At 33.6% G+C, this 26,416-nt stretch overlaps 1 protein-coding gene across 1 annotated transcript in view; it reads right to left on the bottom strand.

Moving 5' to 3' along the window:
• Positions 1 to 25,492, bottom strand: part of LOC146528221 (octopamine receptor beta-2R-like) — a 42,375-nt gene extending 16,883 nt beyond the window's left edge. Inside the window, exon 1 of the mRNA XM_085202778.1 lies at positions 24,925 to 25,492. Coding sequence (XP_085058904.1) covers positions 24,925 to 25,492 — 568 coding nt within the window. The remainder of the gene's footprint in view (positions 1 to 24,924) is intronic.
• Positions 25,493 to 26,416: the final 924 nt, after the last annotated feature.

Genomic DNA, 26,416 nt, shown 5'->3' with positions numbered 1-26,416 from the left:
CTGACAACTTGATAATTTTAAATGTCGCTTGGGGAAATATTCGTATTTAAAATATTTTAAATTGCACTATACTATTATTATACTAGTTTGCATCAATTAGCACCTAATGCATCGAAATAGACAAAAAAAAAATAATCGTTGAGTGGCAGAACTGAACGCCGCGCTTTGTCTCGTAACTACAGGTGAATGAAAGTAATTTATTCCTCCGCATGGGATTCGTACCCACAGCGATCGTATTTGCAATCAAGAGGCTGAACAAATATTTTTTTGTTTAAAAAATGCAATACTCAAAGTCAAATAATTTTATTTCCTTTCATCAAAATGGTTAATGTCAGAAAATTTAAGTTTAATCTTGAATAAAAAATGTTTACTTTAATTGTAATATTACGTTACTGTTATTGGCTTTCTGGCAATACTGTTGTTCACCTTACATCCTATTAGATGGATATAAAAAATGTCAAACCCTCGTCTATTATGTTCCTACATATTGCTTTCCTCGGTTAAGTTAAAAAGCTCCTCAACGTCAAGTTGATTTAGTTATAAGTAAAAAGAAAAAAATGGACTTCCCCATTTTTTGTTTTACCCAACCGCGGCTACAATAGTAAAATCAACGAATATTTATTAAATTGTCTGTATAGTCGAACTCGTCAAAATGAATTAATATATTTTCATTTCCTTGCTCTCGTAGAAAGACAAAACGGTCGAGACAAAGTGTCTTAACACTTCTTTTCCCTCAGTATTCAGTTATATGCGGGATACGGTGGTTGTGTGTGCAAATGTAAAAATAAACATAATGAAAAGAAAACCACAGTACAACATTTTGATAGTGCATTCAAAATATAGTATTGTAACTAAGCTCGTAGTGAAAGCTCAAAGCACTTTATCAGCTTAAAAGTGCTAAGTTGTAGAGAGCTTTGTGGTCGAATGTTGCGCTTTCGGCGGATTTGTAGGTGGGAATACATGAAGTAACTTGTTCACGTTCAAATTAAATTAAAATACTGTGCTTTTTGTGGAAGCCACGGATTGTTTTTGCGTTTTACGTTGATAAATCTTTATTTACGCTACGATAACGTTTTATTATAGACGCGACGTTTATAGGTTCGTTTTACAAATGGAGAATTAATTATTGTTTTCATTAAATATTTTATTAATTGGTCAGATTGAGCAAATGATAACTATTTAAGCATTTTCTCAAATTTTGAATCTACCGTCGGGTAAAGTTTGTTTGTAATATATATAAAATTTGCAATTATTTTTACATTTTGTATATTATATAATATTTTCATAAATGACTGTAATTATTTTTATTAAATGTAAAGATCGCTATTGCTTATAAAAATAAATTATGAAAGGTGAAGGTCAGTATAAAACCGCAGCTTACAATATTCATTAAAACACAACTCGTATTATGTATTAAACAAGTACTAATGACTAGCGGCCCCCGCGCGGCTTCGCCTCATTGAACTTTACGAATATTTATTTAAATATATTTATAAAAAAAGATTATTTATTTTAGTATGGTTATATATCACGAAAAATAGGTCAAATACGAGTCGGACTTGCGTACTGATTTCAGGATTGTAGGTCAACGGGAATTACAACTTTTAAAAGTTGATTACTTTGGGTTGCGGGCGTATGCACGCGTTTAGTATAAAATTAACTATATTTATGTTAATAATAGTTTTTATGTGTTATATAAACATAAATTTTAATTTTTTGGATATTTTCTATTATTTGTTATGCAAGTTCTCACTTCGTGTCAAATTTCATAACTGTAGGTTGACGGGAAGTACAATACAGGTTTTCATTACGCGGCGAATGCAGCCAATAATGTGAGCACATGAAATGAGTAGTAAGCGGACCCAGCTTGATTTATATAACCTCAACATTATCTCAGTAGAATAAGTAACTAAAAAACTACGGTGTCACGGAATACTGTTTTTTAGCTTCAGGCTACCTCTAAAATAACAGGCAGCGTCCATATTTTGAGATATAAAGTGTTTTTTACAACCTACAAAATAAAAAAAAGATAAGGAGGTCAACGAGGTAAAGATGGCATGGCCAAATAATCTATATACTTTATATATTCCTAGCATCAACAGTACTTTACCGAAATTTATTATGTATGTGTGTATGTAATAGCCATTTAATACCCGAACCTAATTCCCTAATAAATTCTCACAAGACGCAGTCAGCAAACATCATATTGAGTGGAATAAGATGACAGGGTACAAACATATTGGCTTCATGCCAAAGTCCATTGCCAAGTTCAAGTTAGATGATGACCTTTGGAAAATCAATACTTTTATTGCTGAGTTGTTTAAGATTATTCATCCGTTGAGGGTTGGTGGAACGGACTGTATACGTGAAGGGTTCGATTCCTTTTGTAATAAATTAATAGTTTTATGCCTTATCTCATAGCATAGCATAGTAAATAAAGAAACATTGTGTTGTTTTTAACCGACTTCTGTGTCTAAGAAAAGGAGGTTATCAATTCGACTGTATTTTTTTTTTTTATTTTTTTTTTATGTTTGTTACCTCATAACTTTTGACTGGGTGAACCGATTTTGATATTTTTTTTTATTTGAAAGGTGAAGCTTCCCGAATGGTCCATTCCCGAATGGTCCATTTTTTTTTGGTCCATATCTGACAATGGTATCTATGAGAAAATCACATATGTATGTGCGCGACAAATAGCCGAATAACTCAATGTCGCGCTGACCGATTTTGATGGTTCTTTTTTTATTTGAAAGGATACACTTCAAGGATAATTTGGTGAAAGTTTGGTTAGGTTACGATTATGGAATCCGGTGAAAATTGAGAAAGTTTGTTTTTTTTTGGTAAAAAATTGATTATACTGTAATAGTTACAAGCAAAAACTTTTAAATTGATGTCAGAGGTGAGATTCCTGATCGTTGCATTTCTTTACAACCAATCTCAAAAAAGAGAATGTTCTCATTTTCAACCAACTTCAAAAAAGGGAGATTCCGAATTCACCCGAATACTTTTTATGTATGTTCTTGTCAATATACCAAAATGTAACTTTGCACAAAAATAATAGCTAATTAAATGAAATTTTACAAAGAATAATCACAACCACTACCACCACCATCACCACTCGTTCAAGAAGCATCATTTTAAGATCTACCCATCACTAAAAATCGTAAAATAAATTAATTTTTAACAAAAACAAAAACCGACTTCTAGCAATGAACTAAAAAGTGAAAAATAATTATATAAAGATTTTGTAATTTTGAAGTCGGTGTCAAACTAATGCTACAACACCCTTACTACAATATCTAATTACTAAGCCTGTTTGTTTTACTTGGCACCGACTTCAAAATTACAAAATCTTTATATAATTATTTTTCACTTTTTAGTTCGTTGTTAGAAGTCGGTTTTTCTTTTTGTTAAAAATTAATTTTTATTGGTATCCAATTGAGCAAATGAGCCAGAAAATCGAAATAGTACAATAATAATCATTTCCACATGTGAGAACCAAACTCACAATTCGTAGCGTTTGTTGTTTTTTAAATATTGTTTATATGTCATCACCAAATTCGCTATAAAAATAGTTACTTTTTTTATTTAGCAAAGAACGAAATGTTTAAACACTAAGTTTTCCGTGTCTACTCTGCTAGACGAATGAAAAATCAAGAAGCTAAAAAGATTTATGTAAAATTGAAATAGGTACTCATACAATCATTGAGAAAAATTTGTAATTGTGTATGTAATATACAAATATACATATATATATTTTTAGTAAAATCTTGATTTAATTTTGAAATTTTAGCAAATTACAAATAGTTACATTCAAATATTTGAAAGAAAAATCGGGGTTATTTTTAACCCTTCCAGTTAAATAAAGCAAGTGAGTTGGATAAGCGGGTTGTTATCATCTGGCTAGTGTCCAGGGCGCGGTGCCAAGTGTTAGATAATGACCTTCACTTGCCAAATCAATATGGTTTTGTCACGCAATCGATACATTGAGCTTTGGGAAAAATATTATATAAATAGACCGTTGTGGATCAGTTACGCTGTGGATTGGATTCCAATTCCGAAGAAGGAACTATTTAGTATTTTCATTTTCTTGGTCCAGTAATGACGAGGTAAACTCAGGTTCTGGCACTTAACTCGCGATGTCTTGAAAAATTGGAGAGGGCGTTGGGAACGAAGTACTAGGTTCCCTCTGTCTACTCAGCTTCATTCAGATTCAAACATAATAATATTTACATTTGAAAGTGGCAAGGCACAGTGGAACATGTGGTGAACCTGGTGAACCTAGTGCTAAGAGCCTTGGCATCGTAATGTAAAGATATTCAGTTTTCCACTCTCTGTCAAATTCTCAAGACATTGCTTGTGGCGTGGTGGAACTCAACGCCGCGCTTAGTCCACTGGAGCTGGGAAATAAAACTAATTTTAAGATGCGTCACAATATGACCTTTAAAAGAGTGATTTGTCACTAAACTGTCAGTTGCAATGTTAGTAAACCTGATTTTTTGCCCTAGAAGAAGCGAGGGTCTGAATAAATTAAAAACGTCTACAGTATTTACAACTACACAAAAGCTATATACACATACAAGATATTTCAAAGAAAAGCTCAAGCCCATTTGAGATGTCCGTGAAACGGTGTCAGCTTTAAAATGTTTATGCAAGCGTTTATTTCTAGGCTTGGATACATTTTTTTTTTCATTTATACCGTATAAATGAAAAAAAAATGTTATAGCTCCCGAACTACTGGACTCGGTCATGTTTTTTTGGAAAACTTATAAAAAATTGAAAGTAGCTTGACTTGAACCCGCGCCGCGCGTTGTCGCTGTATAAGGGCCGTTCCAATTAATAAAGAATATTGTCTATTTGAATTTCCCTACTTCACATGTAACCAAATGAAGTTAGAAAAATCAAGTGAGTGTACAAAACCCTGATTAGAAGACAAAATTTGGAATTTTACTTTCACATTCTTTTAATCTAAACGTCTGACTGCTACACTGAGGGTCTCATTACGGATCATAAAGAATTGAGATTCGTATGCGAGTATTTGTTCGTTCTCAGTAATGTCTAGACGAGATTTTTTTTACTTGCGAAGCGGATTTTTTTGATGAGTTACTTTTCACGTACCTATATTAAGAAAATGTGTTACTTTGAATGTGTGGAACAATGTCTAATATAAAAATGAAATGGTTGTGGGATCATTCTCATTCTCTTCAAGGAGTCAATTAATTTTATTTTCCCGTTTTTGTAGACAAAGCGCGGTGCAGAGTTCCGCCACTCAACATGCAATTTCTCGAGAAAAGAGAAATGGCGCCCATAGCACAGTCTGATTATTCCATACTCCAAAAATTTGTTACAAATATATATTTTTTTTCATATCCCCACTTTGGCAAAGTTCCATCACTCAACACACAATCTGTAAAAATGAGGAATAGAGTGTCTTAACACTACTTTATCTACCTACTCTGTTATATAGAATTGCTCGTAGATAAAAAAAATCAAGTCTATTAAAATCGAGCCCATCATTTAATATGTCTAATGAATGGTCATATGTTGGTTCTACCATTAAACGTTTTCAACGTTAAGGGCCCTCGTCTACTCGTGTGGAGATCGATTGGTCCCACGTGCAAAGATTTTTTTCTAATTAATCTAAGTATTTTTCTGCTCTAGTTTGTTTTATAAAAGTTATATTAATGACTTTTACAAAACAAACTACACTAGAGGCCAGTCGTGGCGTAGAGGCACAAAGTATGATTGTAACAGCGTCTGGCTGTGGGTTCGATCCCGACTGGAGGAAGTGAAATATTTATTTACGTTTATATCTCCATTTCTTCGCTTTGGTGTCGAGGCAAAGCGTGGCGTTGAGTTCTGCCATACAACACGCAATGCCTCCAGAATTTGGTAGAAAGTGGGGAATGGAGTGGTCTTATGAGCTGAAGAAATATTCTCCAATTTCAAAAATATTACGACCAAAAACTTCTGTGTTTTAAAGTGAGATAATAAGAGCCTAAACATTTTTTTCTTTTCTTCATTATTTCAGTTTTCTTTCTGTAATGCTAATCTTTCAGAGTTTATAGTCATAAGTGGACTCTGTGACATCTCAATCTTCACCCAGATCTAAGGACAGCAAGATCCACTTAATGTCAAACGGATATTTGGAGTTTAATTGAAGGCATTCCTATAACTACTTCAGTACAGAAGGAAGAAGCACATACGATGACACGTGAAATCAAGTTATTACACTATTAGCTTATAAATCTATACGAAAAACATGGAAAATATTTTTTTTGTCACTACCTTATCGTGCTAAATGGGATGGAAAAGAAAATAATTTATTCCTTTGAGTGGGAAATTGTACAAGGGACCATCGCTTTTATAGTCAGAAGTTCGTTGTCTCTCTTCTTTTTCGCTGCGTCACTCACTACATCATAAAAATTTAAATAGAATATTTTGATATTTAACATAACTATACAAGAATTTTTAATTATAAAAGACCAAAGGCGGAGTATCGTTTATAATAAGCTTACTAAATGGTTGAATCCAACTATCCTCTCAACGTCCAAAATCATCTCAATATAATTTATTATGTATTTATATTAATATTTAATATTACAACGTTGAATAACACAATAACCGAAAGTCTACTTACAACGGTTGTGGCGTAACTTTAATAGACTACGAATAACGAAAGGATTGAAACACTTTGGGGTAAGTTAAATATTATTTATTAAAAGCTATATAAAACTAGTCAAAGTGGTATCACATTGTCTGTATAATTGTAAGTTGATAAATACTATTAAACAAATAACTAATTGCCAAAAACTACTGTGACGAATTTGATAAAACATCAACGCTTAGTTGTAGTGCTTAGTCACTTTTTAAAAGTTTTTATTTTGAAGAATTCTTCGATAAATGGACCATGGATAGTCTACACACAAAGTATTGTTAGATCCAGTTGTTCCTGATATTAGCATGTTCAAGCAAACAAACTTTTCAGCTTCTCTTTATAATATTAGTACAGAAATGGATAAATGCATACTATTTATATGTACATATGAATGGTAGGATGCCACAGACATGCGAGATTGATTTTAGAGTGGAAATTTTCTTTTTAGAATATACGATGGCGTGAAAAGAATCTCTATGTACCTACTCGTATTCCTGAATCCGAGAAATGTTCTCAAGTTATACGCTCTGCAACGAGTGTCACGTTTTTAATATCAACAGAATACCGAAAAACCACATATTGTGGTTGTTATATTATTCTTATTGTTATTTATCTTCACGTCCAGGTATGTGCAACTAAGTTGCGATCGACTACTTGTATTAAGTAAAATTGTGATCTCCCAAAACATTATTTTATATATTGAAAGCACTATAAGGTTTATAACAACAAAAGCTAACGATATGTGATCATCATATATTAATTATCGAGAACATGAGATGGCATTACTCTAGTGTAGTTATGATCCTACCTCGAAGCCATTCGGCTTTGTAGATAATTATGGACAAAATATGTATTTATATGTACGTGTGTATATATACATACATTAAAATTGAAATCAAGCTCAACTATCTTATACAGGGTGTCCCAGGAGTCAACGATAAAACGAAAACAGGTGATAGACCAAGTCGTGACAGTTATGAGAAAAATATAAAAAGTATTTTTGATATTATATTGATTTAAAAAAAAATCGGAAAAACCGACACCCTGTGATGATTTTTCAAGTCCTAAGACTACAAATATTACTCTTTTTTCGTTTTTTTTTCTGTAATGTAATCATGAGTAACCCTTCTGTGAATTACAGTTTAAGATTGAAATATACCTGCATCAGTTTTCAATAAAATGTGGTGTTTTTGTTAAGGCTAAGTGGTGGGAGGTCACTGGTGTGGTTTGTGATCGCAGGATACCGTCCAAACCTTAGGGGCTGGCCCAGGACTTATAAGGATAGTGCTCGAGTCCGGGCTCTCGCAGGCCATATACTCGGTCTTTGACACATTGCCAATATGCATTTCATTCATGGAGAATGGTTATGTAATGATAATGCTGCAGCTAGAATGTATCGGAAAAGATACCAAAACGCTGAACGTCATCCCGATTATCGTGTATTTCGATTTTTCTCTATTCAACGAAGAAGTAATCCAGTAAGTATCGTACCATTTCGGAATCCAGATTAAATACGCCAACTTTTAAAGTTACTTGCAAAAACAGTGTAGTACATTTTTTTTACAATACAGTCGGGTAAAGTTGGGTGTACTAAATATTTTGAATTTAATGTTTGGTAAAAACACGGCATTTTATTGAAAACCGGTGCAGGTATGTTTCAATCTTACACTATATTTGTAGTCTGAGGACTTGAAAAATCATCACAGGTTGTCGGTTTTTCCGAATTTTTTTTAAATCAATATAATATCAAAAATATTTCATACAGATTTTTTTTTATATTTTTCTCATAACTGTCATGACTTGGTTTATCACCTGTTTTCGTTTTATCGTTGACTCCTGGGACACCCTGTATGTATATATTAATAATGTTTGAAATATTATTCCACACTAAGGAGAAATAAATTGGGAAATTTTAACCTACCAGGATTTGGCCGGTATTCATAATACAAAAAACAAGAGTTCGAGACTGGTTACGCCCAAATTTTTATACTTTTCCTAAATACGATATGATAATTTTAAAAAGCGTTCATACAATTTATAAAGAGTGTATATTATGTGGAAATGCGGAAAGGCGTATTGCTGCCGATAACAGGGTTAACGGAGACTTAGCTACATTGACCAGACGGAGAAATGACAGCACAGCTACACGTTTGGTCGTATGCACAATGCTGTGTTGATACCGACGCTGTTATACGGCAGTGAAACGTGGGTATTACACAAGAAGAATGAAAGAAAGATGAATGTTGTGGAGATGCAATTTCTTCGTAGGATATGCGGAGTCAGCTTTTCTGATCGAATCCGCTATGAAGAGATACACAGAATGGAAGGTGCTAGCGAGGATGTCACGGTGAGAATGAAAAAGAACGTGTCCAGTTCGAATTATCAAGCGCATTCTTTTTTAAGGTCGGGTGAAAAAAATTTAACCGACTTCAAAAAGGATGAAGAAGAAGTATCTTCAAACAAATATAACCTAAAAACTTGTATCTAACAAGTAAAATAAAATTTATTCTAACAAAGTAAAGTGTTATTTCATCAAACCCCCAAGCCATAAAAGAGATTTCGCTCTTAAACAAATTACCTTACTTTACTAACACCCAATGGCGATAACGCATACCCTCTTTATTCGCACTTGGATAATCTTGAATATAATAAATCTTGTCCCTTTCCGCTCTACCGATGACAAATTATTTAATTTTTCAACGCAAATTAGACTCTACGAGCCAAAAAGTACAGCTCAAAATACTTTGTCTTTTGAAAGCGAAATTAGCTAATTTTTTCCTTTGTGAACCCTAAAAATGTAATTTCACGGTCACAGTCGATAGCAGATGTTTACCGACTTTGTTAATAAAGTATTTTGTATTTACTTTTTCATTAGGTGCTATATTGTTATGTGCAATTCGTTATATTTCCTTACTTACAAACATTCTTTTTGCGATTGCAATCGTGACAGTTTTGAGGTCGATTCCCACTCAGAGGAGTGAAATATTTAATATTTTATTTTTTTGCTCTAGTAACGAGGCAAAGTCCGGTATAGAGTTCTGCCACTCACCCAATAACACCCAATGCCTCTAGGTTTCCAGGTTTTGCCTATCCTGCTATATGCGGGATACGGCGTGAAAATAGGAGAAACATTGTGACATAAGCACATTGTGACACAAAGTCTGTCGTGGTGCAGTGCGACATAGTCGAATGGTGAACATTTTTTTTTCTGTCCTGGTATATAAAGCGGTTCGTTGAGTTTCGCCATTCAAGAAATTGGCTGGAATATTAACTAAAAAATATGCTGATATGGTTTTTAAGTGACATAATATATCAGAATACATAAATATCTATTTTATTTTTATTATTTTTATTTTAGTCTGCCAGTAAGAAACTGCGCTTACCACCATTCCATGATTTTTATTAAACGGTTTTATTTAGCTCACCCCGTTTGTTTGTTTGGGTCAAATTTAGTAATTGAAATTTAACCCTCTTCCCGTTAACCGATTGATCTGAAATTTGGTATACGCCTTTGATTCTGGTGACAATACAATTATCCATATTCAATATTATTGTGAATCCAAGATGGACGCCGCTACAAGATGGCGGACAACTTAGTTTTTTTCAATCCCATCAATATGGATATCAAATGAAAGGGCTTGTCAAGTAGAATTCAGTGGACTATACAAAATCAAAATCCAAGATGGCCGCCGCTACAAGATGGCGGACAAGTTAGTTTTTTCGATCCCATCAATATGGGTATCAAATGAAAGGGCTTGTCAAGTAGAATTCAGTGCACTATACAAAATCAAAATCAAAGATGGCCACTGCTACAAAATGGCGGATAATGTAGTTTTCAATCCCATCAATATGGGTATCAAAATAAAGGGCTTGGTAAGTATAATACAGTATACTATACACAATTACAATATGAATCTCCCACCTAAGTCAAGATCTGGTATCCTGTCGAGGACTGTGTGGCTATAGGGTGCCTAAAAATGATACGTCGCTAGGGGTACCACCCAAGGTAAAAGGTAAAAGCGCGCCGAGAACTGTATGGCACTAGGTGGATAAAAATGATATGTCGTTAGCGTTTTCCCCTCAAGATTCAGGCACATCTTGTTGTACATAGCCTTGTCCCTCTATTGGACCTCTGGGGGGGTCGTTCGTAACATTCTCCATTAACCTTGCAATAATGAGACATCGAGCCTCATTTCAACGAATTGAATAGCATGAGAAATAAAAACTAAAAACTTAAAAATAAAAAAGTATAAAAAAAATTTTAAGTTAAACGGTTTTATATTGCAGATAAATGTACTAAAAGCTAAAAAATAATTTCATAGAAATTATGATTACTAAAATAAAATCGTGGGGACACTTACGTACAGCTACTTACCACTAGGTGGGTGAAGTCTCACGCTATGTCTTTCAATTGTAGATATTGGACGTGCCCCACGATTAAATTTTAGTAATCATAATTTCTATGAAATTATTTTTTAGCTTTTAGTACATTTATCTGCAATATAAAACCGTTTAACTTAAATTTTTTTTTATACTTTTTTATATAAAGTTAAAATCTCAATATACAAACGGGAATTGAATTTTTCACATTTCATTTCATTGGATTTGAATGAGTCTTTTCTTTTTACAAGAGAAAAAAGAATGGCCGCGTCGTGGTGCCAATTGTAACGTTTCTGATTTTCTTTATAATTCGTTATTTGTATGTATGTACGTGTACATATGGGTGTTATGTATGGGAGTTGAACATATTTTAATAAATCCTAAATGTAATTAAACTATCTTTTATTTGCGGCTTCGCTCGCTTGGTCGAATACAAAGAACAAGATTAGTATATGGCACAAGACATAATGTAAATGCACGAGGTAACTCTCACTACAAGTAAAGTATATAAAGAGGAGGATGAGGTCGTCGTGGCACAAAAGCACAAAAATTCGACTTTAAAACCATTTTGGTTTTATTTTAATTTAGGTTTTGCGTTCGATTCGTTTTGAATTGAGTTTCGCCACTCAACACGCAATACTTCCAGAATTCGGCGAAAAGTGGAGAACGGAATTTATTAATGGGAATCGAATTAACGCAGGTCAGGTATCTATATAGCTTTTTTCCATGAATGGTCTATTCTACATAAAATATTTTTTTTAACTCGAACCAGTACTTCTTTAGTTCTTTAGAGAGCTCAGATTTACAATGTTAGTATGGATATCTGTGAACCTATGTATATTAACTTAACACAGGTAATAATATAGGCTGGGATAGTTTATGAATCTTAGTTTCAAAATCGATTAAGTTTCTCTTGACTACACCAAACTGGCTCTAACTTCGGCTTCATACAAGTTTAGATGATCCAATACAAATGAAGTTAAGACGTTAAGTATGTTTGTACGTGACTTGCGTTCATTTTTCTTTGATATTTATTGTATGATATATACTAACTTTCTACTTCTAACTCAACGCCGCGTTACCAGAGCTAGGAAATGAAAATATTAAATATTTCATTCCCCTGATTGGGAACCAAACTCATAACCGTCGCATGTACGGTCGCGTGCTTATGTCCCTGCGCTAAGAGCGTCTCAAGCTTTTAGCTAATTGTAAGTTATTAAATAATAGTTATATATACGATTCCTAGTCAAAAATCTATTCTATAATACATTGAAAACTAAATGTACATATACACATAATTATTTAAGGTGGGCGCCGTCTGATTGCAAACACGATAATAGTGGATTTAATCCCCATTCGGGAGAACGGATTATTTTGATTAAGAGTTTTTCAAGAAACTACTTAGAATTCCATAGATCCCCCTGCGGTTGCCCCTCGTTGCACGGTGAGGAGCTCAGAACAATGCTTACTACATGCGACTCGAGTCAAGGGGCCTCAAATATCTTCCTCTGAGCTTCATAATTTTCTAATATTCCGATATAAATTTCAAATGATATATATTTTTTAAATGTTTTATTCAAATTTCTAGCTAATTGTTAGTTACTAAATAATGGTAACGTCCTGTCTTTGAAGTACTTTCTAGGAAATTAATTGATGATAGGACGTGATCGTTTAGCAAACTATAAAGAGCTCCCACTTCTACCACGTACAAATTAGCTCTTAACCTACTCGTGAAAACATAATTATATTTAAAATAAACTGGCCAAGTGTGAGTGGTACTCATCCACCGAGGTTTCCGTATAAATTTCAGGATTTAGGTCAATTTATTCATAAACTTATGTATGCGGGTTTATTTTAAGTTTTTACGACGGGAAGTTTCCTATAGATTTTAATTTCGCGGCGAATTTCACACAAAATGCAGCAAAAGCGATGCATAAGAAGCTCTATTTCTTTTACTTCTTTCTGTCTTTCAAGGGTCATAGATTTAAAAATCTGATATTGATTTCAGCCTAATACGTCTACGTGATACGTGAACAAAATAATACTATATGGGTTCCGTTTTTCTTTTTGCAGTACTGAACCCTAAAAATGTACAAAGTACCTACTTTTTCAATAAGTCGGTTTTTCCTTAAACCTCTACTTAAATATCATATACATTTTGTATGAAAAGAGCTGTTTAAAACAGAGCTTATAGGGGTCTTAACTAAGTATTGTATACTTTTAATACTTTTTTCAGTTCTCGCCTCGCGCATTACTTGTTTTTCGTTATTCTTTTTCCTCTTCAAGTATTTTACTTATTAAAAACTTAAGTCGCGTGAGTTCTTGCTTTTTTCTGCGGTTTTTTTAAAGCTGGTATTTTTAATGAAATGAATTCATGATATGGGTAATATAATAATTTTTTTTTTAGCTTGACCCTGTATCCCAATCTCCTCCGGATCGCTTCGCTTACCAACTAAATGCACAAGTAAGTCCTCACTAAACCAAGTTTAATTTCTAAAGATGATGCGGAAAGTATAGAGTTCGGGATTCCCAATAGAGGATTGTTTCTGCGTTATTCGAAAAATACTATAAATTAGTAAAAATCTCTGCGTTTGACACAGTTCAGTTCTAGGCCGTCTTGGTGTAGCGGTACAGCGTGTTAACAAACGCAACGATTATGGGTTCAATTTCCACTCTAGGGAATGAACTATTTTTATTTCTTCCTGTCGTTAAAATATAAAACATATATTATTTAAGTGTTTTTCACAGTACCTAAGCATAATCAAATTAACGCTTAAGTCAAAGGAAAGTGTAAGTGTCGTGACACTAGGTTCCCGCCTGCTTGCTATATGCGGGATAAAGCTCGAAGCTGAAAACCAAAATAAAATATATTTTTTGAGAGATATGTCCATTCAATCACATCATTTACATATAAATAAATACACTAAAAGCTTCTCGTATAATAACAAATTGGGCGTCCTCTTGACCTTAGGCGAGTTGAACACTGCCCTTGCCGTTAATTCGGTTAGCCTAATGTTCCCGCTTCTACGCTAATTTCATTTGTTTTTACGACTTAAATATATTTTCTTTTACTGTTTTAATGGATGCGGATTTGGTAGTGAAATAGTAACGTTTTTTATTCAAAATAATAAAGACTTATTCTTTAGATATTTACTAGCTTTTCTGCAACTCACTTTCAATAATTACCTGTGCTATATCGTTGTGGTGCAGCGGTACAGCGTGCGACTGTGAACTGGATAGATTGTAGGTTCGATTTCAACTCAAAGAGATTAAATATTTCATATTTTTATTTTTCTTGCTCTGGTAACAAGATAAAAGTTGTCTCTGCATACCTTGCGATGTCCTTGAAGCAGAAGCGTGAAGCTAAATAACAATATTAGTATAGTCTAGAAGTAAAAATTCATTAATCTTGTATATCCCATATGAAATAAGTAAGAAGATAAGTAACTTTTTGGAGACTTTCTCGCATGTTAATCTAATTTATAGTTCTTGAAACACACACGATTCTGAGATAATAGTCGTAACTTGTTAATGTCGATCAATTTTTTTCTACATTCTTGGGCTTGTTATATTCAACTTCAAGCTTTATCTCATTTCTCATTTCTATATGGGTAAAAATTATCCATTCCCCTGAGCGGAAATCGAACCTACAGCTATCATTTACACACATCATTACACTCACACTCTGTCCCATAGAGCCACGACGTCTTTAAGTATTAAAAAATGCATAAATTAATATTTAAATCATTTCTTATCGGCCTAGTAAAGTTTAACAAGCGTTATCTCCAAATTAATCTTGTAATTAGGAAAAATGTGTTTTTAAGTAAAACTTTGAACAACAACGTAAGGTGTAAGGTCACGTCAAGGGCATAGCGTGCGAGGTCAAAGCTTGTTCCTGTTGACTATTTCAGTACTACTATAAATAGGTGTTGTAGTGGTTACTTATAAAAATATCTTATTATTTTTGTAGGGAAAGAGAGAGTAAGAGAGTGGTGTCACTTTCTTATTCTTTCTTCATCTCTACGTGATTTTAAGAAAAATGGTCTTCACAGAAAAATGTACAGACAGAAGATCAACAAAATAATTCTAATAGGTTTCCTTTTTTTGTTTGAAGTAACAAACCGAAAAAAAATTATAGTAAAAAAAAAACATTAAGTCCGTCATACACTTTAGGTAAAGTGATAAAAAGAATAGAAACACATTTCATTTATGTACTATTGCATTCTGGAAACATTAGGTGAGTATTTCCTTTTTTTTTGAGTCATTATAATGCAATTTGCTCAAAAAGTTACGTGTTTGTTGCTGAATGATAACATGAGCATGAGGTTCTTCCAAGGTTTACTTTTTCAATGCCAAATGTAGGGTTAAAATATAATTTTTATTTAAATTTCCTGTTAATTTTGAGCCACTCGGGCTAATAAATTATTATTTATTAATATTCTCATTTCTTCGCTCTGGTATCAAGGCAAACTCGCGGCGATGAGTTCCACCACTACACACGCAGCAGCTCGAAAATTGGACGAAAAATGATAAAATGTGAAGCTAATAAAAATAAAATAAAATGTAGGTAGTATAATGACAATAACTATATTTTTTATATTTTAAATAACTTTTCGAGGTAAAATCAACAAAATCTAAAAGAGCTATAAAGCCAGCGAACGTGAGTAATGATGACAAGAAAATACGATTTCACCGTCACGTATTAAGCGCACTACCTAAAACGACCATTACTCAAAAGTTATTTTGTTCAAGTTCAGTTTTCTGCCTTATAGCGTTCTGTTATTGCTGTTATTACAGTAATATTAAAGATCACGGGAAAGATAGTTTATTTGGAGCATTTTAGTAAATTAGTATTCCTAGCAGTTGTTGTAAGTGAAGATATTGAACGTTAAGGAATTCTGGGATTCGATTTTGTTGCTAAGAAACGAGAGGTAAAACAGCGAAATCTCTCTTATATGTCTCGTTAAAAATCGGAGCTCGAGTAAAACTATTATCCATTTATTTCTAGAACGTATATCCTCGAAGGCAATGGATCAGCTCGGACTAATTGCAGCTACACTTGGGTCACAAGTTACAGACACTGTTTTTGGTTTTCTAAATAAAAATAAAAAAAAATCATTTACTTATACATTTCGCTGGCTTTCAGAATTGTAGTAAAGAGAGCCCAACAATCAGTTACACTTTTTGACCACTTATACTGAGCGATTATAAAGCTGAGCTTATTTGGTTGATCGGAATAATCTCAGGAACTAATGGTTCGATTAATTAAAAAAAAAAAACTTGGATAGTCAATTTATTGAGGAAGGCTGTTATCACGTAAAATGTTTCCATGGTGCGATCAGAGCACTTAGAATGTGTCATACACAACTCTTTTGTTTCCATTTGATCGCGGGTGTGAAACCGCCATAAAAGCTAAATCTCGCTGTGTTAGCTGTAGCATATTTTTTTCAACTTCACGCTGTATCCCGCACATAACAGAGTAGCCAGAGGGAATCTGGAAATCTAATGTTAAGGTAATTCGTTCTCAATTAGACCCTTCCGTTCACCACTTTTCACCGAATCGCGAAGGCATTGCGTGTTGAGTGGTGAAACTTAATGTCACGCTTTGTCCTGTTACCAGAGCGAGGAAATTAAAATATTTAAACAAATATTTCCTCGAAAGGGAACCGAACCCACTACCGTCGCGTCTACAGCCCCCTGCTTGTTCCCCTGACAACGACTGGCCTCGATAATATAAATATTCCACCGTTTTATTAAATCAACTATTTGAGCTATCATTACCTTAACCTTAATATAGATTAGATTTTGTATGTAATGTACGTACTTTCTAGTAATTTACATTTTTTATACAAATAAATAAGTTCAACAACAATACTATTGTATAACATATACTCGAGAGACGACTTCATTTCGGTCTGATACAATTGAGCAACGCTCGAGGGAGAATGTTCTAAGAAATACCGAATTTTATGTTTTTTCCTTCGAAACATTTGTTCATTTTGTTTACAAATCTAAGTATTATCTTTATCTTGTAGCCTTTATCTTTTATAGCTACTAATAGTAAAAATATAAGATAGATGGGAGTAGGCTTGATTTTTGTTTTGTTTTGTGTTGAAAGATTTTTAAAATTTGCGCTTTTCAATTAAAATTATTATAATTCAAATTCAAAGTATGTCATTTTACACATTTAATTTAAAAAAAAAATGTTAAAATCTTGTACACTTTCAATATTTTTTCATTTCTAATACTCGCGTCTTACTTATGTTACATATAAATTATATAAAGCCATTGTGGACTCGTTTCCTGCTCGAGGAAATGAATGTTTTTTATTTCCTCATTCTAGTAACAAGACACAAAGCGGAGTTGAAATCCGCTACTTAATACGTAATGTTCGAAAAATAGGCGAAGAATAGAGAATGGAGAAATAAAAATTAGTAACCTCTGTCTATCCTGCTATGTAACGTTAATACAGCGTGAAGACAAAATAATATACATATATGTATATGTATATGTATACTAATAATACTTTAAAATAATATAATAAAGTGGAACTTTGTCATATAATTAAGCACTTTAGAACTTTATGTCTATCTTTTCAGTCCCATCCATTTCTCCGGAGCCTAGATAATACGTTCCCAGATTATAAGCTTTGAGTCATAAAGTGACTATAAAGAAATAATATTGCTTCATCCCGTCATAAAACAAAGTATATTTGAGATCATATCGTAAACTTATATACCTTTACTGTAGGCCCTTGTCAATTATTTTATGTACTTACACAGTATTTTTTTTTAACTTTAAGCATATAGTGTCAAGATACTCTATTTTTCATTTTTGTCTTGTTACTTTTAGAAGTAATAATAATGCATGCGCCCAAGTGGAAATCGAACCTAAAACCGTCATTTAGTGTCAAACATTGTGGCGTTGCGTCACGATCGCCTTAATTAATATTTTCATTTTTTTATTTCAGTTCCGCCACTCAACACGCGACGCCTTCAGAAATCGGCGGTAAGTGAAAAACGAGAATATCTTAACACTAAAAAACACTTAAATCTTTCCACTAGCAACTGTAATATGTATATAACTATATTAAATTTGAATATACATGTAATATTTAACTGGAATTTAAGTTCTCATTGCAGCGTCGAGGGAAAAGTTTTAGCTATATCTCATCCACAACTTGGTCGTATAAGTGTTTATTCTGTTTGATTTGGTATGCGTATATTTTATTATATAAGACTTGGCCTGAAAGTGGAGAATGGAGTGTCTTAACACTAAGGTCCCTCTGCCTATTCTGCTATATGCGGGCACACATTTTTTTTCTGATAAAGATTAGGTATAAGGAAGAATAGGATAGGATGGGAATAAGAAGATACCCTTGTGGCGTAGAGTCATAAGCGTGCGACTGTAAATGTGACGGTTTTGGCTTCGATTTCTAGTCGGGGGAATGAAATATTCCACCTGGTATCTGGTAAAAGTAATGCGCGGCGTTGAATTACGCCACTCAACAAGCACAGCCTTGAGAAATTGGAGGAAAGTCAGAAACGGAAGTGTCTGAATGGGGAACGGAATTAACATTCATTAAACATTAACTTAACACTAGGTACTGAGGTTCCTTCTACCTACCCTTATATACGCGGGATACGACGTGAAGCTAAAAAAAGGTAGAAAAAGTTTAGGGATCTCCCTATTACAAGACTCTCAACGTAACTTATAAAACCATACTCTAACATTACGAAGATAATTTTAATCTTAAATGAAAAAGAAAACTGACACGTAGATTTATGCGAAAAGAAAATTTTTATTACGACAATTTTTTCAAGCGTCCTTAATATATGTTAATATCTCTCTATTTTTTTCGTACAGAATAATTTTGATTAAATTAATTGGTGTGTTTTATTTTGGTGTATGTTAAATTTACTTTGCTATGTCTTTTAGCTACCTACCCTATCAAATACGGGATACAGAATGAAGATAATAAAAAGTTGCAAAGAATTTTAATTTAATATGAGAAATTGCTATTTATCCAACCATTTTATGAAAAGAAAAGGCTTTAAGTAAAAACATCATAAATGTATAAGAAAAGTCCTTGAAAAAGTAGTGTTCGTTTACGTATTTCGTATTAGAATCCATACCTATATTATAAATTCGAAAGTAACTCTGTCTGTCTGTCTGTCTGTCTGTCTGTCTGTCTGTCTGTCTGTCTGTCTGTCTTTTACGCAATCAGGGCCAAACTGCTAATTTAATTGTGATAAAATACTCATATAGAGATACTTGAGGGTCCCGGGATGAACATAGGATACTTTTTTTTTCTCATATTTGTAATATTTTCGATATATACCAATATATTAAAATAATTAATTTGACAAGCAATTTATTCCGTCATGTTAATAACAATCGTCGCTACGCGTTGCTAAGCAACGGCTTGCAAAGTTTGTTGTTTTAAGAAAACGTCACCCAAAGTGAGTTTGCTTAATGCATACATGGCGTACGCCGATATAGATTTGTATATATTAACAAAAATTAGATGATTTCTATAATTTGATATTCATCCTTATGAAAATAAATATAATAGTCACTTTTAGCATTTCATCTTGATGGAAATTATAGTTTACTGTATAACATTCTAATAAATAAGGAGATGTTACTGATTCGGAATGACCTAGCCTACGTGTGGTATGACCGACGCGAACGGGCAAATGACTTTGATGGTTTTGTAAATTTTTATATATTTTGGAATTACTATTATTTTTTAGGTAATTATTTGCTGCTTATAATTAATTTATCTCAGTTCGGTTATCTATACCGATGTTATACACTTAAAATTTCGTAATTTTAATCATTTAGGATTTTATTTAATATTGATTATATTCGCAATAATTAATAATTATTTAATATAGAAAAATGTTTAATACGCGCGCACGGCAAACTTTAGGTACTTTTTCTAATATGAAGAATTTCCTTTAGTTACTTTTACTTCTTTTGTTTGTTCATTTCGGTTACTCAGACATTTTTTCTAATAATAAATCTCCACTTATTATTATTTTTTTACTTATTTTAATTATTTAGGCTTATATTTTCGCGGGCGTAGCCGCGTCCGGGCCCACTAGTATCATATATAAAGTAAAGTATAAGCTATAAATTTTGTATTGAAAACTCTTGAAAAGCATTCGTTATGAGCAGATGTGACACATTTCATGACTTTAGTAAAGAATTGTAGAAAAATCACACTGTATCACACTGTATCCCTCATACAGCTGGGTAGGCATAGGGAACTAGTGTTCAGACACTCTGTTTCACATTTTTCGCCAAATTTTTCGAATTTTTTTACCTTGTTGCCAGAAGAAGAAAGCATAATATTAATAAACAATAATTCATTCCCTCAAGTGAGGATGGAACCCACAACCGTCACGTTATAGTCACACCTTGTGGCCCTGCGCTACGATGGTCTCTAGAAAAATAGAAAAAAATATTTTTTTTAGATTAAGCCCGTAATGTCTGTGAATGTACAGCGTGATGGTAAAAAATATGTAAGATATACCAGTAGGTAAGTACGTATACCTGATTGGAATCCACTGTCTATAAATCTTCACTACTATTTTATTTTTTAAAAATTTCAATTAGAATTAGAATTCAGTACCCAAAAAACTTTCACTATCTTAATAATACAAAAATAATTGCTATATCCGAATAATACAATATATGAAAGAAATAATAGAAAACGAAATAAAGCGCCTTTATTCTAGGTGACCATTGAAAGAATGTCTCCTACATACATTCATATAATACACATGTATATAACGCGATGATATAGTAACTTGAATTGGCTTTCAGGTGATTTCCATGGAAATATTGTTATTGAACCAAATATGTTGATTATTTAATATAGATATAAGTTTTTGTGGTACAATAGGTCATGCATGACAGCAAAGTTTAGCCGTTCTGTTAGACCAAGCTCAGCGTTGAGTTCCGAAAAAAATGTGGAATATGTATCTCCTGGTAAAGTGGGACAGTGCGTGACTGTAAAGGCGACGGGTATGGGTTCAATTTGCATTCGAGGGAATGAGTTATTTTTATTTCTTTATTTTGAAACACGAAGCGCGGTTTTAAGTTTGGGAGAGCCTTATTATCAGCTAGATAAACTGATCATCTTGCTACATTTATATATTTATTTTCCATTATATATTTATACTTTATTTAAAATTAAATATTTATGAGGTGTCTCGATGAAAAGATATTCAAAATGCAAAAATAATATAAATATTGATGAAATAGAAGACAAGAAAAAGAAATGAGGAAAAGAATCAAGAAAAACGTTGATTCGGGGTCAATCAGTGAAATCCTGTTACGATACGACGAACAATCTCGAGATTGCGATTGACAAGCCTTTGTGTTTGACTTTGCCGGTATATCTTATGAGTAGTTATACTAATATTACAGAATGGAAGAGTTTGTTTGCTGGAACACGCTAATCTCAGAAACTGCTGGTTCAAAAAAAATATTTTTGTGTTGCGTAGGTCGATAGCCATATTGACTACGGACGAAGCCAATAGTGTTAATTTTACGCTGTTAGGTACAGGAAATCTAGTGTTAAAATGCGTGTTGAGTGGTGTAGCTCAAAGTTAAATTATTGTTACGTTGAAATACAAATAATTCAATCCGTCGGAATAGAAACCAAAATTATCGTATTGTACACTCAGATGTTGTACCACTGCGCTACAACGATCTAAGCTAAGAAGCTATGAAGCCGCTAGTAGAACATTAATTTAAATATAATATTTTATTATTAAGTAAGAATCGAATCTTATCTCTCTATCTTATCACATTTTGTCTGGACTTACAGAATTTAACCAGAATTTTATATTTTTAGTATCTAGATATCTGAGAACCATTATTTATAACTTGAGCAAACTTTATTAATACCCAGCCAAAGGAAAATACTTTGAACATCTGCTACAACATATTGAAGTTTACAGCTTACTAAGTGAAAATTTTATTTTTCGTAGGTTTTAGTGCCATTTTTTTTTAAGATTTACGCATTTTGTCTTATTTCCGTAAAAAAAAATTACAGAGTATGTGAATGGAGCATAGTGTCAAGTCACACCGTTCTCTGCTTTCTTCCCTAATTCGAGACTTTGAGTAGGTGTTTATAAACTTTATGACTTATATTTCGTAATTTAATATTGTCACTTTATGACTTTTATTTAATATCTTTCGTAACTAAAACTAACTCACATTAATATCACAATATACATAATTTATTTCACGCAAACTAATTAGTCAGCTACAACTAGTATTTAATATAAAGCATTCTTTCTTGCTAAATGATCACAATAAGAAATTATTTGTGGACAGCAGAATAAAAAAAAAATCTCTGTAGGAACAAAGAAATAAAGATTCTCATTTACTCCTCTAAATGCATACAAAGTAAAAAGCAATTTATAAGCGATGTTCGTCGTCAAAATTGTCTGAACAAAAAATTATTGCTAAAATTGGTTTATGCTACTTAAATATTACTCGTCACTCTAACAGCGTATCAAATTTCAATAACATAATAGATTCGAGAAAATTACACGTGCGCTGTAATGTGAAGTTTTTATGCGATATATGAAGAGTATGAAGGGAAATAGGGATTCATAATTAATGTAGAGGAAAGCTGGCAGCTTCACGCTGTATCCCGCATATGACGGGGTAGGCAGAGGGAACCTAGCGTTATAACACCCCGTTTCCCCAATTTCTGCCCAAGTTTCGAGAAAGTGCGTTTGCCGCGCTGTCTTGTTATTTGAAATTAAAAAATAATTTATTGCTCCGAATGGAAATTGACCGCATAACCGTCGCAATTACAGTCAGAAGACTTGTCACTGAGCCACGATGAACTTTAAAATGTGTAGTAATTAATCACCGGAAATTGGAGAACGGAGTGTTAACACAAGGTTCCTCCTGCCAACCCTAAAAATATCAAGTTCCTTCCGCCTACCGTGCCATGTGAGCGGGATATAGCGTGAAGGTTAAGAAATATTACTTACTTAAAGTAATTGATTTTTGTCGCTACATCGATCTTCTATAACGTCTTATTAACACAGCGAGTATAAAGCCTTATATATACCTTTACTTATAGGAAACTAATACAAAATCAATCAAGTGAAAGGCGAGCATTAGATTGAATAAGCGTAAAAAATAATAGATTTATACAAATATCTTATTGGTGTTTTTTTTCAGCTTCACCTTGTATTCCGCACATAGCAGGATGTAACCTGAGAACCTAGTGTTACGATACTTCCGTTCTCCGATTTCCTCTGATCTCCGCCATTCAATACGCAATACCTTCAGAATTCGGCGGGAAGTGTAGAATGGAAGTGAATTAATGGTTTCAACGGAGTGTCGTAACACTGTTTTCTTAGATTAGATAGACAGCATACTAAAAACTTCTAATGTTCGAGAGAATACCAGTTGAGAGGCGGAACTCAACGCTGCGCTTTTTCTACCAGAAAACAAAAATTAAAATAATTTCACAACAACAGCAACAACAGTCGCATTAAGACATTCCACGACGTTCACCAAATCTAAAGCTAATGTCCATTTACATCCTCCAATGAGCACCCAATCTAATGCTTGCCTTACGCTTGAATAGCTCTAGTATTAGTTCCCTATATGTAAAGGTCAGTTTGTACTCTGTTAACAAGATATTAGAAACCTCAGTGATTTTATTAGTGACATAATTTAAGAAAAATAAAGGATAGGAAGAGGAAGGAACAGGAAGCTTTGAACGGGAAAGGGGAAACGAAAATAAAATAAACTGTATTCATTTCCCGGCAACGGAACCTGCAACTGTGCGTTTACAGGTGCACACTTCTGCCAGTGTGGCCAGCATCCTTTATTTAAATTACGGGTTAATAATCAACGCTTATATATTTTTCATGTTTTTCGAGTACAGAGTGAAATCTTGCAAGTATAAATAGAGTCTACTGGAGAATAACTAGCAAATCATAGGGCATGAGATGGTTGTGAATTCGAAGAAAAGATTATAGATGTTTAATTATCTGTTTCTGCAAATAGGAGCAGCTGTCACAGAAGTCTTCTTCATACACATATAGCATATACTTTTATTAAATTAGCGAATCAATTTTACATTTTTAAATATAAATTATTATAAAAAAAGATAAAAAAAATATAAGAAAACCACTCTTCCGAGGGCGGGACAAGGGTCCAAGCCATCGGTGGCTAGGGCTCCAGAGAGAGGAACCGCCGCACAATACGTGCCGTCTCAAGTAATACTGCCTTCTGTATCCGGTTCTTGATCCAACAGCTAAGCGATAGCCTCTTAAGGTGTTGGTCGAGGCTTTTCTCTATTAAACCGTTAACCGAAACCACTATCGGCACAATGATAGTCGCATTGACATCCCACATGGCGGTAATCTCATGGGCTAGGTCCAAATATTTAGATTGTTTTTCTTTTTCGGCCTTCACGAGATTTTCATCATGTGGGATAGTAATGTCAACAATCACTGCGCGGCGCGCCACTCGGTCTACTAGTACTATATCAGGTCTATTGGCAACAATATACCTGTCAGTAATAATAGACCGATCCCAGTAGAGCAAAGCACAGCTATTTTCATGTACTGACATGGGATTGTACCTGTAGTAAGGCACCTCCAATTCTACAAGGCCATATTGAAGAGCAAGTTGCTGGTGTATTATCTTGGCTACTTGATTGTGTCTATGCAAATAGTCACCATTAGCAAGATGAGAACAACCAGAGACAATATGTCTGAGGGACTCCCCAGGTCGATGACACGCCCGGCAGATGTCGATAGTGCCATCTTTCATAATATGTCTCTGGTAGTTCCGTGTCTTGATAACTTCGTCCATAATTGCACAGACAAAACCTTCAGTTTCTCCGAAAAGATCCCCGAACTGTAACCAAGGTAATGATGAAGCAGTATCCACGTCCTGGCCCACTAGGGCTCTATGGAATCTACCATGCAGCTCCTTGCTCTTCCATACAGCCATGCGATCAGAAGTAGTAAATACTACAGGCCGACGCCAGTTCTCTTTGCACAAGGAAAGAGAAGAAAGGCCTTTGTCAACTGTTACCACATCCTTGTGCATATCCACGTCAATCTTGAGAAGATATTCTCTAAGACTGCATACCTCGTGGTTATGGAGGTTCTTGACATTCAAAAAGCCACGACCTCCAAACTTACGCGGGATATACAGTCTCATTACAGACGAACGCGGATGGTGCATTCGGTATGTCGTCAACAATTTACGTATTTGGCGATCTACGGAGTCTAACTCAGTCTGCGTCCATCTTACAATGCCAAAAGTATAGGCTAAAAGCGGCATAACCCAACCGTTGAAAGTACGCACCTTGTTGCCACCAGATAAAAGGCTGCCAAGCACTTTTTTCAGGCGACTAAAGAAACGCTCCTTCACCAATTGCTTTATACACATAATTATTATAGGTAGTGACCTTACTCTGAATATATCACTAGATCGATCGAGTTTGCCCTTGTAAAAACTATGATCACTTTCAATTTAAATATCAATGATTTTTATTTATTCCGTTCTCTATTTTCCGCTGAGACCTCCAGGCATTGTTAAGTAGCGGAACTCAAGGGTGCCGCCTCGTTACCCGAGTGAGACAATGAAAATATTAAATATTTTATTTCTCCAAGTTGAAATCGAACCTAAAACCGTCGCGTTTATAGTATAAAATTCTTGTTTTACATTTTATTAACATTTAAAACTAAAATAAAGGTATTAAAAAGTACGGGAAAAAATAATTATTACCCTGAATGGGAATGGAACCCATAGTCAACGTGTACAGTCAGTATGATGTAATGATGTGCCACGACGCGACGGCCTCTAAACAAACATTATTTAGAGTTACTAACTAAATAAGTAATTAAATTATGATAATACAACTTTGGTATTGATGAAATTCAACATAATTATTGATAAATTATTCAGATACTAGTGGACCCGGACGCGGCTACGCCTGCTTCAACTATAAGAATATTTATTAAATATATTCATGAAATTATTTTCAATTTTCAATAGAATTAGTAAGAAAATATAAACTTAAATAATCAAAAAGAATAATAAGTAGATACACATTATTAGAAAAAAATATCTGAGTTATTGAAATGAACCAACAAAAGGATTAAAAGTAACTAAAGGATAGATATTCTTAATATTAGAAAAAGTACCTAAAGTTTTCCGTGCGCGCGTACATACTCGTAGATATCGACTCTATAAAATAACTAACCATTTTTCTATATTAAATAGGATAATTTTAGCGGGCAATATCAAATAAAATAAGAAGAGAACCAAAGTGTAGCTTAAATTAATTATAAACAGCAAATAATTACATAA

Source organism: Heliconius melpomene, chromosome 19 (assembly GCF_056956725.1).
Source record: "Heliconius melpomene rosina isolate 202511_hmr_F chromosome 19, ASM5695672v1, whole genome shotgun sequence".
Taxonomy (NCBI): Eukaryota; Metazoa; Arthropoda; class Insecta; order Lepidoptera; family Nymphalidae; genus Heliconius; species Heliconius melpomene.
This window is presented reverse-complemented; position numbering and strand designations above follow the sequence as displayed.